The sequence below is a fragment of the Diachasmimorpha longicaudata genome, chromosome 1 (assembly GCF_034640455.1).
Source record: "Diachasmimorpha longicaudata isolate KC_UGA_2023 chromosome 1, iyDiaLong2, whole genome shotgun sequence".
In the NCBI taxonomy this organism is placed as follows: domain Eukaryota; kingdom Metazoa; phylum Arthropoda; class Insecta; order Hymenoptera; family Braconidae; genus Diachasmimorpha; species Diachasmimorpha longicaudata.
The window spans coordinates 10,545,244-10,562,447 of NC_087225.1; the positions used below are offsets into that span (position 1 = coordinate 10,545,244).

At 37.1% G+C, this 17,204-nt stretch overlaps 2 protein-coding genes across 3 annotated transcripts in view; both read left to right on the forward strand.

The window, feature by feature from the left end:
* Positions 1–17,204, forward strand: part of Fas1 (Fasciclin 1) — a 155,565-nt gene that overhangs the window by 21,865 nt on the left and 116,496 nt on the right. The gene's annotated exons all lie outside the window — the stretch shown is intronic.
* LOC135170723 (uncharacterized) lies at positions 11,439–17,025 on the forward strand. The gene is made up of 6 exons (XM_064136806.1): positions 11,439–12,839; positions 12,932–13,147; positions 13,854–14,027; positions 14,135–14,329; positions 14,573–15,015; positions 15,247–17,025. Exons 1-6 carry the CDS (start codon positions 12,581–12,583, stop codon positions 15,595–15,597), a joined length of 1,638 nt encoding a protein of 545 aa, XP_063992876.1. The 5' UTR covers positions 11,439–12,580; the 3' UTR covers positions 15,598–17,025.

Genomic DNA, 17,204 nt, shown 5'->3' on the forward strand with positions numbered 1-17,204 from the left:
ATCCCTCACACTGTTGAGTGCATGTTTATTTATACAAAACACTAGCACGATAACAACTCCATTGTTATACTGGAAAGTCATTAGCACACCACTGGATGAATCTCAGGGAAGAACACTCGGGCTCCAACTGTTTTGCGACCTAATCCCCCTCCCGCATGTGCTCGGGGTGGTATTCCTTTACCATTCGCGTGGCTTAACGCTTTTCGAAAGTTCAGGATATGTTCCTGAATATATCCATAGGTTTCTCTATCCAAGAGTTTCCCAACTATGAGTATCTGTACTGACAAAGGTCTTCATGGGTTACTTGAAGCTATAATATTGCAGGAATCCCCTCACTGTTGTTTCACAAGTTACGAAAATTGTTTAAACAAAGTAGTGTACAAGCTCTACACAATCGTTTTTTCTTTTGGGCATTGGGAAAGAGTATTTCCTGCATGACTGTAGGTGGGTCTTAATTTAGATGAACTTTTCAATTTCTGTAGAAAATCATATGGATTTTCACTTTTTTTTCCCCAGAAAAAATATATCTGAACAAAGTTTTCAATGAGTTTTTTTGAAATTGAAAATTCGAGAATATATTTAGCGGAACTTATTTGTCAGTTTTCAGGTGATTCCAATATTGAATGATTGAAGTAAAAATTAATTTCTATCAATGATTATCATGATATCGTGAATTTTCGACAACGAAGTTTCTCAAAACTCTCCAATGTTGTTTTCGATACCATAACAAGTTTCGAAAACTATACATTGGAAAGTTGTTTGTAACAAATATCCAACAATGAATTTCATAAATTGATAACAATAGCCATTTTCATTTTACCTCAGTTTCTCAGCTGAGCCGAATATACCAGAGCATTGTACCGGGCTAAACTCATTGTCAGTAAATCCCAGGGTATATTATATACGGTTGTATTATACATACATTCGTAGTTGGTTTTGCCCTCGCGCGTGGATATTTCACGCCACGTCTTATTCGCCATATATCATTCTACTGTAACACATGGCAGTATCCCTTGAGAGGGCCTGAGGTGCGTTAATTTATCACCGAGGGTTTGGCGTGAACCCACGTTTGTTACTACACCCTGTAGCTTTCCTTTATCCCGTTCGATTACACAACTAGACAATGCATTTTCGTAAAGTATCGTTGTGGGGAAGTGCCGATATTTATTAGAATTCTGAAATTGATATCAATTTTGTTTACATATTTCAAAATATGAGTTCACACTTGAATTTTTTTTAATGTCCAATGTAATTCGATTGTTTAAAATATGAATAGAAAATAATGCTCAGGGAAGTTTGAAATTTCATTATTTTTAACTCCATCGCTCTAAATCAATGTCATCTTGACAATATTTCCCCTCAGTTATCATGCAGACCATGATAAAATTGCAAAGATCCTTTCCTCCATTTTGCATAAAAAAATGAAGTGAAGAAAAAATTTTCTTCAATACAATCTAACTACCCGTTCTTCAACCCCGGCTTCCCTTTTTTAAGATTGATAACAACTCCGATATGCCCTTCGAGTGAAAGATTAACCTCCATCTCTGCCAGTGCCTCCCCTTTCCCCTGAAAACTGAATCGTTTGAACATTTCACTGATAGCAGCATTTTTCACACTTCACATCTCCCATTCCAGCGACACTTCCAGGAGGCATCTCATCCAAGAATACACTTACCTCCGTGCAATGCTATCCTCCTGAATTTATCCAAGTCCCAGTCCTTTCAATTCTTTACGCGTGGAAGATTCATACAAACCTGTTACATCCACGAACTGTAAAAAGTGGTGTCTTTGAAATATTTTCATTCACGACAGAAGACTCACAAAAAGGTGAATATCCCGCCAGACAAAAGCTCTGAACTCAACGATAAAAGTAGATAAGCATTTCACTGGAGAACGAAATATTCCAAGTATTTGATTGCCCTTAGGATACGAAAAAAAATAATAATATCAGTAGAATCGCTGGAATGCCTTAATCCAAATGGCCTAAAAATTCGGAATTTAAAAAATCCAAATGTTATAAATATAAATCCTAAGGTGTCGTAATTTTAGTTATTAATTTTTTCACTGCATCACTCGTAACCTGTACCGTCCTTTTCCACCCGTCCCCGCAAAACTGAAAGCTACATATTACCGTAATGCACGTTCCCATCTCCGCTCTTCGTTTGTCTCTTCCGGATGTATGCTAATGTAGTTGCTCCTAGCCGTAGTCGTCGGGTCCAATGAATCTCCGTACATGGAAATCCTCCCCTTCCAACCCTCCCGCCCATTCCTTCCTATCTCCACTAAAGCTTATGGCTGATGTGGTTAGCGTTTGGTGGTACATCCTCACCATGTACATCCGCCTCAACCATCCAGACCATTCTGAGACATCCTTCCTCCATTGAAGTCATCTGCCGTAAGATGATGCTTGAGTATTTCGAATGTGGAATGAGTGGGAATTTGAAAATGTCGTGTTGACACGGTAGTAACTTCCAAAGGCGAATGCAATGGGCTTCTGATACCAGCAAATCCAGACATTGACTGTATCCCTCTCATTTTACTCTCGGTTGCTAGCTTCACTAGCATCCAGTGTTGAGAGCTTTTCCGGGTCTACAAACGTCGCAGATTATGCATACAGAATTTACACTCGGTCCAGTTGCTTTTACTCGGGGGGATTATCGAGAATTGTTGTTGAGAATACTGAGGGATGTCTGAATCCCTCAGATTGTGAGGAACTATACTGAATTTCGTTGTTATAGGGCTGGGCATTGATTCTAAATTTACGTCGAATCAGTCTTGCAGATGAGCGCATGTTGTAGTGATTATAGTACGATGACTCCTTTGTTCTTGATTGAGGGTGTAGTTGAAGAGAAATTTTGAGATGTTTACATGTACAGTCCAGTGGCCTTTTCGAAGGAAAAATTAATATTTCGGGTATAGCAAAGACGAGTATGGGAATTTCACACTTTTTATAGATATTTTTTAGAATTTAAACAGGACACAAGGCTTCATGCCATTCAATAGAAGATTACAGAATTCTCATTACACTTTGTCTTATCGATCATTATCTTCTCTAACTTGAGTTTGAAATTAAAATTCTTTATTGGTGTGAAACTCATGCAAATGATAACTGAATATATTTGATATGCTTGATAACTAAAATTTGTGTGCAATTTGGACACCATTACTATTGTGGGGAGGGAACTAAGAGGAAGAAAAAAAAATTATGAAATTTCTGACTTGCTATCCCACGGCAACACATGAAAAACTCTGCCCGCAGAGCACCCTACTCTCATAAATCTCCAGTGATATTTTGATTGGTCCAGCCCCCCAATCTCCCCACCCTTACCACCGCCTCCCCCCCCCCTTTCTGTATAAAATCCCCAAGAGCTCTGGCGTTTCGCCATTTCATCATTTCCAGCCAAGGCCCAATGGCAGCGTTACAGGTGGTCTTTCACAACCTCCCAATCCCCCGCCCAAATCAAAAGGAACACCGGAACTTTCAAGGGGCTCCTACCCCCATCCCCTTAATTACATGTATGAATACTAAGGATACCACTGGGAGTGACCTCTATCAGTGTCGGATTTCCTCGATTTGTCAGAGTAAATTTGACCCGTGGGAATCCCTTGGCTAGATTAAAAAAACTGCTTTCGTAAAATGAGATACTATAATCCATTTTTTAAGACGCTCGTGTCTCTAAAATTGTTTAATTTTAAAACTATTTATCAAAATCATTTTTCCTTCGAATCATATTCACAATATTTTTACTTTTCTGGTCTGCAATGATATTATTTCTTAATTCATGTGATATTCTCCATCTTTATTACCCCTTCCATTTGCTGAATGAATTCTCAATTTCGATGATCACACAGTGAGCCAATAACACAGTTTGTATTTAATGTCCTAAATTAAAACTTGTTCAATATAGTTGTATCTACACCGCACCCTAGACGAATAACATTTTCATCGTCAATTTGATGCTCAATGTTTAAAGGCATTTCTTAGGAGTATGGTACCATAAATGTAAACATTCACCGTATTTTCATCCTTCCTTCCTTCCTTCCAAAACTTGGTCTGGTTATCATAACAAACACATTTCCCCTAGGCTCATGAAGGGGCTGAGTTTACCATTAAAGTCTTGTAAGCCGTGTATGTAAAGCAAACATTTTCACAACAGACAAAATAACTTCATTTCACCTCATCACAGTGTCCTTATTCGACGATAGATTATTTATTGTCCTTTCTACTCTGTCTAGAGGTGTCTCTTCAAAGTTTCTCCACTCATATCCTCCAAGTCTCACCCTCATTCCCGCCCCGACGACTGATCGATAAAGCACTTCTAACGGTTTTTTCTTTATTTATTATAATTTTGTCGGCTTTGTCACAATTATTCCTTGAGCCTTCTGTGTCCTCATGTTCAGGAAATTATGTCCAATTATGAGGGACTTTCATCGAATTTAACCATCGCCAATTTGTTCAGATTAATTATTGATTAGTAGTCGGTTGTGAAAGATTCTAAAGGTTTTAAGATGAATTTTGCTAGCAATATTTAATCAGATTTCTAGGGATTTCCGTAATAATTCCATAATTTTTATTGTTGCGATTGCGATTCCTCTTTCTGACCATAACTTACAGTGGAATAACACTAGAATTCTTTTCCTTCCTTATGTATGCGAAACTCTCCCATTCTATTTTTATTAATCTCAAATTATTGATCTCCAGTAACTTCTCTATCGTATAACCCATTACTATAGAATAGATTTAATGACAAAAGCATCAGTCCTACCGCATCTAAAAGCGTAGAAACCGAGGTGAGTGCCCCTCCGAGATGTGAAAGCCCATCACCGATAAGCCGAGGCTTTCACCGTAGCCACAAACTATCTGTGTGACATGGCTCGCGGCATTGCCCTTTCCCTTCCCCTCATCGACTTAATTTCAAATCCAACCAAGTTTTTTCTAAAAAAAAAGGCTCATAAACATCTGGGATGAAACGATAAATATACGGTGCCCCGAACGGATGTAGAAATTAATTGTTAAATATACATAAACGATTGTATATGACTCCCAAAAATACGCCTGTGTTAGATGCAGTTGATGGATCCCAGGTGGGGAGAAAAAAAATCAATAGACTCGAATGGGATCGTATAAACCGTAACTAATCAAAAATGACTGGAATTAATGGGGTCGGAGACCCTTGATACCGCCCCTCAACGCTTGCCTATCGATTAGTCACTATTGAGAGAGAAAAACTATAGGAAGTGCTGAAATATTTTCGGTAAAATCTTGCCAACATTTTTGAATTTATACGAAAATAAATTTTAGGGACAAATTAAATCTCCAGGGGATGAAAGGAGGGATAAAGGTTAGTTTTATTACAAAAATTCGAGAGGGCTAATTTTCATCCAAAATTTCTTTCTGTCTAGGATTAATGAGATAAGGGTAAAAAGCAAGATTTTTCGTTGGCATTTTCGGACTTCTATCTCGTTTGAATGAACCCCTCTAAAATTCCATTTGTTCATTGCATCAATCCCTCTACATCTGGAATAAAACTCCTATGAATTTCCGGAAATTTTCCGCCGTCAGCCCTATTTCCCTGGGTTGAAGAAAATCCTTGGTATGTCACAACCATTTCAAGTATGTTTCTTTCATTGCACTCTTTCTTTTATCGTTCGCGTTCGGATGAATTCCATCATTCCTCGAGGAAAAAAAAAACAAAAACTTTTTCATTATTACTCCTACCTCGCCCCTCCCTTTTATTTCAATTCTCATTCACATTTGATCCTGAAAGCATTTTAATTGCAGTTGAGATTGGATAGCGCATCGGTCCGAGTGAGTTCCATCGTATAACCCGGTTAACCGTTGCAATTGCCACCTCTGTCACAATCAAAACGCTTCCATTTCCAGTACTCATCGATACCGTAATTCATTTTTTTTATGTCATAGTACAATTTTTCAGGGAATCTGACAAAAGCAATGAGAGTGGAAAGCAAAACTAGTGGCAGGGGATTACTTCATCCGACTCGTTTGATTTCATTTTTCACAGTGAAACAGAAATTCCATGAGTTTGTTAATTATTTCGATTTATTTAGTAACTCATTCATTAGTTCGGTATCAAAGTTGTCCAACAGTTTAAGTCCATTTCGACTAGTGGCCAATTCTTCAGAGATATCTTAAAAGTTATGGGAAGACTTTTTGGAGCCCTTAGTACTCTCTACAAAAAAAGTTATTATGGAAATTTTATTATGTCTTCTAACTTGAGGTTTATTCCTCGGAAATTTGGCTCAAGAGGACAAAACTTATTTGATTTCGGTGTAAAAATTAGTATTTTCAAATCCTTTCTCTCTGTTTATTCATTTATACCTTTTTTTACTTCTGTGGATACTTGAAAAATTCCATGTCATTGAATCAAAGTACCTAGATAACACTTTCAATAATTAAGGGGTTATCGAAAACTTTTAATGATTCCAATGAACAACTCGAAAATTAAATTTGTCGAAACAACTTGGAGTTTCCCCAGCTTCGATAATTGATGGCTCGATACTACAATATGTAACAGTTTAAAATGTATTTTGAATCGTTTGCATTGTACATAGTAGAGATTCGCGGTTAAGTTCACCGGGAGTTTGAAATTTTCCGAGTAGTAAACCGCGAAAGCCGCTCTCCAACTAGGATATTTGCCTTAGGGGTTTTCGACACCTGTGGAAATTGTGCATGATCGTTATCATCGTCCAGATTTCGATTTTGCTTTTATCATTTGACTTGTGTGAAATTTGTGACAACCCCGTGAAGTTTTTGCCAGAATTTTCGCTGTTATATTTTGGAAAATCTAGAGCTACTGTCTTGTTTTCACATATCTTCCAGATCACTATTAGTTTAAAAACTGACCCTGATTATTGATTTAATAATGACCATTAAGGTACGGCATTATTCGGAACTATAGGACCTAAAAAATCCAAAATTCCAAGAATAGGACAATGAAGTTTCTCGTCAATGTCCTAACGGTATAATGACTAGACCATTCAACATAACTGTTATGCTTGAAGCTGACCGTAAACTACCTAAAAATACCTACCTTGGAGGAACATTTTCGAAAAAGCGATTTTCTCTTGTCGAGAATATCAATCCTGGGGTTAAATAATTTTTTTTTCCATCTTGAGATAATTCGATGATGACCGACGTAGGGAAGGTGAAATAATGAAGAATAAATAATCAAGGAAACCGTCGTAGGAATCCAATCTTGCATCAACTGAGACACCGGGGAATAGGGGCGTTCAATTATTCATGGGAGTTACGTTAGAGGGTCACTTTGGTCTCCGTATGGTGCATGGGTTGAGGGGGAAAATGTACTCTACCCATTGGTAAACTGTTCAGTCCCGCGGGGTCTACGCATTCCCATTGAATCATACAGATTGGAACTGTGATTCCACCATTTTTCGAGCATTCTGATTATATTTTCATGATTTCCCACTCTTAGATCTTGTAAAACTGGCAATACTTGGATTGATAGATTAATATTGATACCTTCATCGAGAATAATCTTGTCAGAACAAACGATTTGACTCTGTTATTATCAAAATAGGGAACAGAATAATCCTCACTTCCTTCCTCTAGACAGATTGTTTCAATTGAATCATTAACGAAACTGGAATTTTCATTTCATACAAATGTACATCGGTGAAGTGAACCTTGACGTGTATTTCTTGAATTTTTTATCACTAGAGTACAATGATTGGCCCACCATCGTACGCCATGAGTTTCCAACAACTTTGAATTTTGTGCTATAAATATCAACCAACGAGGACTAGCTGTGAGAGAATTTCGATATTTTAACGTTGATTTGAGATAAAAGTATCTGTATTTTTAAATATAGAAATAGGATGTATAGTCGCTAGAATTTCTCTCAAATTATTGTTCGTGCACTTTGCGAATAGTTTACCTCGAAATAGGAAAATGTCAACTGCGTACTTCTCTATTCTCCCTTGGTTGGTGATCGAGATGGATTAAACCTAAAACAACTCGTTGAGGGTATGTGCAACTATGTGTATATTTGTCACAACAGTTATGACGTCGAGGAAAATCATAGAGCTAATATTGACGTCAAACAATTGCTATACCATGTATACCAATCTACAACGGACTATGCAATTTTTCTCTGTTTTTATTATGAAATACAATTGTCGAGTATCAGTAAAATCGATAGCCTAATTGAATCATCTGAAAGCCCTGCAAGTGTCTTCGTAGGTTGGTTTGTCTGTATATTTCAATGATGTAAGGAATTGGAATGGGAGCGATGTGACTCATGTAGGTCATTGGAGAATAAAGAGAGTCTGGGACTTTTTTTTTTTTTTTTCAAAAGCCGATGAAAAAGTGCTGTCGCGAGATTCTTTTGACTCGGAGTTCGACAATATCTATCAGAGGGAGGCATCGCACTGGATATTTTTTTTATTTTACATAAAGGGTTCATTCCTATGTTCTTCTTTTGACACCCTCGATGTGGGCACATGGAAAGTTTGAAGCTGACGTGCACAGATGAATATAATGGTGGTTGCTAGGCATTCATCGTTCTCATTGCAACTGTCGTAATATTTTCTTTGCGTGATAAACATTTCATTTAATATCAGTGGGAATTTCATTAAAATTTTTGGGAAATTATACATTGTTGGAGAACAACAAACATTGCAAAATTTTCCATTTTGACTACAACATGAAGTTTATTCACATCTGTGATGGGGTTTTTTGAAAACGTAAATAAGTCTAGTCACAAAAAAAATCGACTAGAAATTATTTTTATCGAACTAAATTCTCCAGTCAATTGATTTCCATGATGACAATATTCTTGTCAAAATCTGGAAATTTATCAGCTTCACAAATGAATTTTTTGGCTCTACCATCAGGAGCTTGTCACTATCACTCCTGGACAAATTTGAATTCAATTTTATTCTCTACAAGCGCACCGTGAAAAGTTTTTACGACAGATACACCCATAACTCATCCGATGGAAAACTTTCACATCGATGATAACGAGATCGTTCAACTTGAACCTACGCCGTATGATTTTGAAGTCTCCTCCAAGTCAGCTATTCACAGGCTCTCTTCTATTTTTCTGGCATAATAATTACCTCCTCCCCCTATACTTTGAACTCTACCAATGAAGCAGAATGGAAGTTCAACACTTTCTAACCTTGGATTTATTGCCCCTTGAAATACATTGGTGCGAGTAACTCATTCGACCTATTAATCGATGCCTGGTTTCCGAGGAGTTGGGCCTTGCAGGGGGTAAATAAATGATGGTGCACACCGCTGCTCAATTTCATTAATGCATACGACTAGCGAAACCCCAGTAAATTATCTCTCCTCCCCTCTCTCACAGTTTGATCTTCAGCCACTACCTTCAACAGCCCTTATACCTTTAACTGCCGATTGAACATCGGCTCGTTTCCCAAACTTTTGTTGAATTAACTCTAGTCAATTAATTCTTGATTCTTGGCTGGGCAACTTTCCACTTTCATTCTTCATTATTCGTAGGGTATCTCTGCTAATTTCAGGTATTTTAATTTTTTCAATTTCCCACGATACAATCGATTCACCCCATTTCGCGCCACTCGGGGGTGGAAAGTTCAATTTATTTTATTAATAAATATACACATTCACACGTGTGCAGGTATTTTTTTCTGATTTTTATTCATAATCGTAGAATAGGACAACTCAAATTCAAATTCCCTCGCGATTGGGACGAACTCTTCGAGATTTCTTATATTTCAATCATCCGGAAAATACTAATAATTCTAGTTGCATATCACGTAAATTGTGGTGTAATTTTTACTGAATATTTATCTCAGTTGATCAGTTATAAATTCGATTAATTCAATACTAGACATATTCGCGGAATTCCACGAACCAATCAGCTCCCCGTTAAACCACTGCCACATTGGCGGACGTGGTCGAATGCTGACGCGTATCCCAAGCGCAACGCCCAGGTAGGAAATGCCAATGTCCACGAAACGGGCCAGGTCTGGCACGAGACTGGCTTGCCAGATCTGGGCCACCAAGCTTGGCCCGAGGCATGGCCAGACCGGCAAAGAGCATGGCTTGCCAGGCTTGGGTCACTAAGCTTGGCCCGTGGTATGGCCAGACTGGCAAAGAGCACGGTTTGCCGGGCTTGGGCAACCACGCTTGACCCGAGGTATGGCCAGACTGGTAAAGAGCATGGCTTGCCAGGCTTGGGTCACCAAGCTTGCCCCGAGACATGGCCAGGCAGACAAGGGGCATGGTTTGCCAGGCTTGGGTCCCATATGGAACAGCATTCCAAAAATTGAATTCTCATGGGGAATGTTTTTGCAAACTCCCCATTGCAGACACCTAACAACCATGAGAGGAGTTCATGAGATTCCAGGTGAATTCATTTATTTGGGAATCGCCTCGGGACTCAGAAAAATAATTTCAACTCAAATTTATCGAGAAAACGACATTTCTCTTCTGGTTCATATTGACGGTATGCAGGTATACCGGAATGCTAAGAAGGAAATTTGGCCAATTTCAATAAAAATACAGCATCCAAATTACACTACCAAACCCTTTGCTGCCGCGATTTATTGTGGGGATGGGAAACCATTATCAGCCACAGAATTCATGACTGATTTTGTTGAAGAGGCCAATGAACTCCAAGAAAATGGTTTGCGCATTGATGACAAGGTTTTTGAGGTGAAAATTGTAGCAATAGTGGCTGATTCGCCAGCTCGAGCATTCATTTGCTGCCACAAAGCTCCTGGAGCCTTCTATGCCTGTGGAAGGTGTTTCACCAAGGGCATTACAGTAGGTTGTGGAAGACGAGGAAAACGCATATATCCAGTGACCAATGCAAATTTACGCACTAAAGTATCCTACGAGACGCGAGTTCAACCAGAACATCATTATGAAGGTTCTGTGTCCCCGCTGCTCTCTTTGGATAGATTCGATCTGACAAAACAAGTGCCATTAGATTTAATGCATTTATTCTATTCTGGTAATATGAAATGGCTGCTGGATAAATGGCTAACGAGAAGTTCAGCCCAGAGGATCAAATTAGCTGATGTTCGTCGGCTTGATGGTATTATGAGGTCATTAAAAGCCGATATCCCTATTGAATTTCAAAGGAAAGAATTTGATGTGAATAATATCTCAAGATGGAAAGCATCACAATTCAAGTTTTTCCTTAATTATTGTGGTATCGTCGTGTTACAAGATTTCTTACCGAAACCTTTACGTTGTCATTTCTCATTATTTGTCTTTGCTAGCAGAATTTTAAACAGTAAGGAATTCGTTAAGGATTTGAGTGAATATGCTGGATCTCTGCTAAAAATTTGTTTCGAGACGTTACCTGATGTTTATAATGATGAAGGGGCTCAAGTTCTCAGTTGGCATAGTATCATCCACGTTGCTAATGATGCCCAATACTTTAAAATTCCTCTGAATGAGCTCTCAGCGTTTTGGGGAGAGAGTTACATTGGTTTATTTAAAAAACTCGTTCATTCTTCGATAAAACCACTCACACAAATTATCAACAGACTAACTGAGATGGAGTCTGGAGGAACCATGGTAATTAATCAGAAACACATACTGAGTGATTGGGTTATCGCGAGAAAGCCTACAACGATGATAATTGATGGGGAAATTCATTTAACATCAAATATGATCAACATCAATGGTCTAACCTTGACGACAAGTCATCCAAATAACGTGGTACTCCTAGATATTGAGAAAGTTTTCGTAATTTCACAAATTCTCGTTAAATCAGGAAAATCCAAAATTTGTGATGATCTTACTGGTATATATATTTTCGGACACCAGGAAAGTAGTAGGGAAGAGGCGTTTAGTTATCCAGACTTTTCCAGTCGAGTAGGAATATTCTACATTAAGTCCTGGGCAGCTGAAATGACATGTAAGAAGGCACACAAAATTAAACACAAATGTGCTTTATTAAATGTAACTGGACGACAATACGCCATATCCCTCCTCCACTAGAAAATAACGTAAAAATTGTTCGCATTGTGAAATGCAGTTTTTTTTTGGTAAGAGGGTATATGAATGAGGGTATATGTTTTAGTTGAACTCGTGATTAAAATTGTGGAAGAAACAAACAATTTTATGTTTTAAATCAACAATCGACATGAAAATCCGATCATCGAGGTCGTTAGAAAATTTCAATAGTGGAGTCGTTACATGCAAGTGGGACATAAATCGGTTAGATCTGGCGTCCGTGTACATAACCTTTCATAATTGCTCGTATCATCCGTTTATCGGGCTTTTTGTCTCAAATTCGGATTTCACCAACTAAGTTGACGGTAAATTACAAGAAGTGAGAATTTAATGTGAATTAAATGTGTGTTAAGTGTTTGACAGATATTTGTGATATAATCGTTTTGAAGGAATAGTGGCGCTAAAAAAGAAGCATCAGTGGGGTGATGACAAAAAACCGTTCAAAACACATGGAAATAGAAACGCAATTTTTTCTGTTAAATAATAAGCTATATGCATCATTCTGCAAAGTTATCAGTTTATATGAAACTACTCGAAAACACCAGGTTCAATTGTACGAATCGTGATTTTTTTTCATAACCTAAAATGTCGGAAACCTCACATCCATCTCGCGATCCAAAAAATCTCAGCGAACCATTCGCAGTCATCGAATTTCTCGAGAAAAACGAAAAAGGGCTACCATGCATTGATTTGGTGCCGAAAAAATGGTTTAATAGTGCAGAAGAAGACACCTGTAAATTCCCACCGACAACTGAATATCATCTACTTGACGACTACTTGGAAAAATTGCACTCGCCCAAGGACTCTTGGCAAAGTTATCCATTTTGCTTCATCACCGGAGCAGGTACAAAAATTGAAATGACTCCACTTATAACTTGATGAATTGCTCGATGGGTTCATTTCAATATTAAAGGATCATATGTTGATTGTGTTCAGCTGATTTGGATCAGGGTCGCAGAAGATTAAAAAAGGCCCAAGTAACTCTCAACTGTGAGACAACCGATGGTGAAAATGATCGAAAGGGGGGGAGGTCCGAAACTTCCTCGAAAGCAAAAATTTCAGCAAAACCCTTAACTGCATCAAAGTCTCAACTAAACAACATCTTTAGTACTAAAATCCCGATTCCACCTAGAAATCAAACTCCAAAGTCTGGTAAGTCCTGTTAATATGAAGTAAAAGTCAATTATCAACAATTATAACCACTCTTAACCCCAATTATTCATCCCCAATTTATTCAACTCTCGTATTTAACATCAAAAGACCCATCGTTCCCTAAATTGGGAATTAGATTGACCGAATTTTTGAAATCTTTTACAAAATAAATATTAATTATGTATCTGTGCAGTCATTACATGTGTATTTGTCTCGAAACATCGTTTTAAGAGAGAATCGCATTGAATGATTTTATAAGAAAATTTTTATTATGTTGTGGTCGAAAAATATTAGGTTATTTTTTTTTATTGCAATTCTTTACTCATCAAAAAATTGAGTCGCTAACAGAAATCACTACGTGCGAACAAGATAAAGTGGAAAATTTATGATTTACACTTGATATGATTGTTTATACATAAAAGCATTGGAATGTTGAGGGGACGAGAAACGTTCCATTTTTCCCCACCATCTCTTATGTAGGAAAGCATTATAATTCTGTTGTGAAGAGGTAAATCAAAGTGAACATCTACGGAAAATGGTAAAATTTTGATAGAAACCTTTTTTGTAGGAGCGATAGGTTCTACAAAAAAAATATTTTTTCAAATGCATGCATTCTTTCCCCACTTTGAAATAGCTATAAAAAACAAAGGCTGGAGACAACTTACGTTGTGTTACTACTTCACTACAAACTTGTAAAATTTCGTAGGTATACAAGCAAAACCAAAGACAAGATTTCAAAGCATTTACCAGAGTGGATCTGACTCTGAAGACGAAAATCATGATTGTCTTATAGCTAATCCTGAGGAGATTCGAGCCTCAAAGGCTCAAAATAATTCTGGCTTTTTGCAAATGTCGAGTAAATCGCGATCTGTACCAACAGGTAATAAATCAATTTTGAGGTAATATGGGACTGTAGCACGTAATTCTAAGTTCGTGTTAATTAAATGATCCGGTCAGGGATAAATCATCATTTTCAATAATTTCCAGGTGCATGTTTATCATTTAAACAGCGGTCAAGGAAGAATATTACTTTGCTTAAAGACGTCGAAACTGATGAATCTGAGAGCAATGATTCCTCCGATGGAATTCTGCAGTCACCTACAAAATCGATGGACTCAGCGAGAAATACAAGAAAAGAACTTCATTTGACACCTCCTTCACCACTAGTCCATAACGCTTCAGGTAAAATCGGCTCGGATATTCCATGACCAATCATCGGCCAAGTTCCTCCCGCATGAAAAAATTTATATTTATAAATATTTGAAAATGGTCCAATTTATATTTTGAACATTCTTTACAAAATTCGGAACTTATATAGAATTAGATTATATTATATATTTTTGGTGGGGGCTTGGGTAGTTTTTTTTTCATCTGATGCTGCTACCCATCAATTTATATCGTTTGGTCCTCCTTTAATTTCATAAGGTAACCGAAAAAGGCGTGCATCGTCTACTACACGCGCTGAAGACGGATTGAATTCGATTGTGAGCCCAGGAACTCCAAAAACTTCACGATCAATGATGGTACCCCCTGCTAAGATGCCAAAAATGCTGGGACCACAAAACCAGTTGTCATCTAGTCATTATGCTGATAATGAACGTCGAATCCTGAACTCCCTTCGAGATTACTTTGATCAGCAATTAGATGAAAAGCTCGAAAATTTAAGACGCAGGATGGCTTACGATTTAAAGCAGTCTATGAATGAGCTCAAGACCACAATCATTGGCACTAATCTAGCCCCAGCTTCTGGTCCTAGCTTGCTTGAAATACAGAAGCAGATGTCTACGCCACTACTATTTGAAATGGATGATAAGTTCCAGGAATACGAAGCGATATTGACAACGGACCCAAATCTCGTAGAAACACTGGTAATATATCTGAAATTGATCGTTTTTCTTCTTTTTTATGTAAAATCAATAAATTGGGCGGTGACACATGCACTGGGTTCGTTTTCTGGTGATGAAAAAATCTTTCATCACCGGGACTCAAGTCTACGTCACTGGAACGCTTTGGTTATAGAACCAACCCGCTGGCGATGAGCCCAAAGATGTCTTCTCATGTTCATAAATTCAAAAAAATTTCCCTTCTTTTATTTTTAGCGATTATTCATGAGAGTTTTGATAAGCAATAAAAAAGAGATGAAAATATGTGTTTCCACTATCCTATCTGCGGTTCTGAGGAAGACAGTGTCACTGCACTATTCTGGTTACGGAAAGGAAGCTGGCGGAAAGAAAAAGAAAAATTTTTATAACACTACAGTATGCAAAGTACTGATTGATGTGATAATTGAGGTAATAGGATCCAGCACTGATGAGAAGAAGATAATGTCAGAAGTAAGTACTTGGTTGTCACGTTCTGGCGATCGAGAGGGTGGGCGTAAGGAACGACAACGCGGGTCAAGTCATCATAACGAGAATAATTCAGTTTGTTCCTTTGATACCAATCGATAATACTTCATTTTTCCGGGATAAATGGAATTGTAAAATCACTGTGTTAATATGACTCCATTAGTTCATTTTCGTAATTGTATTAGTTGTGATATTCTTGATAAAAGGTACGATTAATAGGAAAAGTTTATATTATCAATATATTTTTATCGCGAGGCGTTTCATTGGGCAGAATATATATTAATATATGAATATTGTTTAGTATTCGGCTGTCATTGAAGTATTAATTATATTTATTATATTTCTCCTGGCGAGGTCGGAAATCCAGAAGATGGAAATAACAATTGGAAAATGTGATGTATCTTAGCATAATAAAGTATTTTCTATGTCATTTCCTCATAAGTTAGATCACGGGAATAAATATCCGTTGTTGGTTCAGGGATTAAATATTATGTCCAAAAGTTTAAAGGGAAAAATAATAAGTGGATTTTTAATTTTTAAGAAAAATTCTAATGAAAGTAATTTCAGCCATTGAGAGCTGTTTTCAGTATTTGGTGATTCAAGTCAAATAATATTTATAAGGTTGAAGTTTCACAATCGGACTGCGTCCATATTCCCCAAAGATTTCAAATTTAAGGGTTGAAATTAATTAGTTATATGTAATCCTATCCAAGACTTTTTTATATTTCTAAGTTTGTTTGAAAGAGTGAATATAATAAGCAATATTATATAGAACTAGCACACAATCAATGCAACTAAATATCATTCTGTGTTCCGGAGTTGCAGATGGAGAAGACATTATTGTAAAAAAAGGACGTCTTTCCGAGATGAAAAAATAATTCTTATCAGGATAATTCGTATCAGCAATTGTCTATGGATATAAGAATTAATTCTTATCATCCATAGCGGAATAAATTATCCATAATATTGCTATTATAATGACTGTTTTCATGCTTGAATTGAAGCACGATAATTTATCAATTCTAAACTACTAATTTAAAAAATAACATTGGTGCGTTATTTTGTTGGATATTTTGTTAATACAATCTTCGAATTCTGAAGACTGACTGCTAATATTATTAGATTGTAAGAGAGAGTTTATTAAGACTTAATATGGTATGTCGTATTAAATTTCGGATTCAAATGATCTACGTAGATTATTTATTTTAAAAGCGGATGAAAATAATCCACAAAAGATTTTTCTACAATTTATACCTGCAATCATTTTTTTGAGTTTTCATATTCTGTTCGCGGAAAAATCTCATAGTTGTGATTATCTTTCATGAAAATTGGAGATACAAACACTGCATATCTTTAACTGTTCAACCAAAATCGGATGAAAACATGTACTATGTCGATAGGAGGAAAAAAGTTTTTGATTGGCTGAGTTTTTTTGTCAATAGATTTAATAAATTTAAATATAAGTTTTGTCACATAATAAAACTGTTTTCTGTATAATGTTGAAGGTAATAAATACATGTCTGCTTATCAGATATACCGTTCATATATTTATTGGTGATTCTGAACCCAATACAGGCAACGGTTGGAGCCTGGCCACAGCTCTGGTCGTAAATCTGGGCCAATTTCGGGCCGAATGGTCAGCCCAGAATGCGGCCAAAGTTCGGCAATAGGTCTGGGCCAATTTCGGGCCGAATGGTAAGCCCAGAGTG

Bases quoted from the DNA above. Each gene is read 5' to 3' on its own strand.
- LOC135170723 (XM_064136806.1), top strand. From the start codon at position 12,581: ATGTCGGAAACCTCACATCCATCTCGCGATCCAAAAAATCTCAGCGAA. The intron at 12,840-12,931 runs GTACAAAAATTG...GATTGTGTTCAG, and splicing joins TTGCTTCATCACCGGAGCAG to CTGATTTGGATCAGGGTCGC. The intron at 15,016-15,246 runs GTAATATATCTG...TTTTATTTTTAG, and splicing joins CAAATCTCGTAGAAACACTG to CGATTATTCATGAGAGTTTT.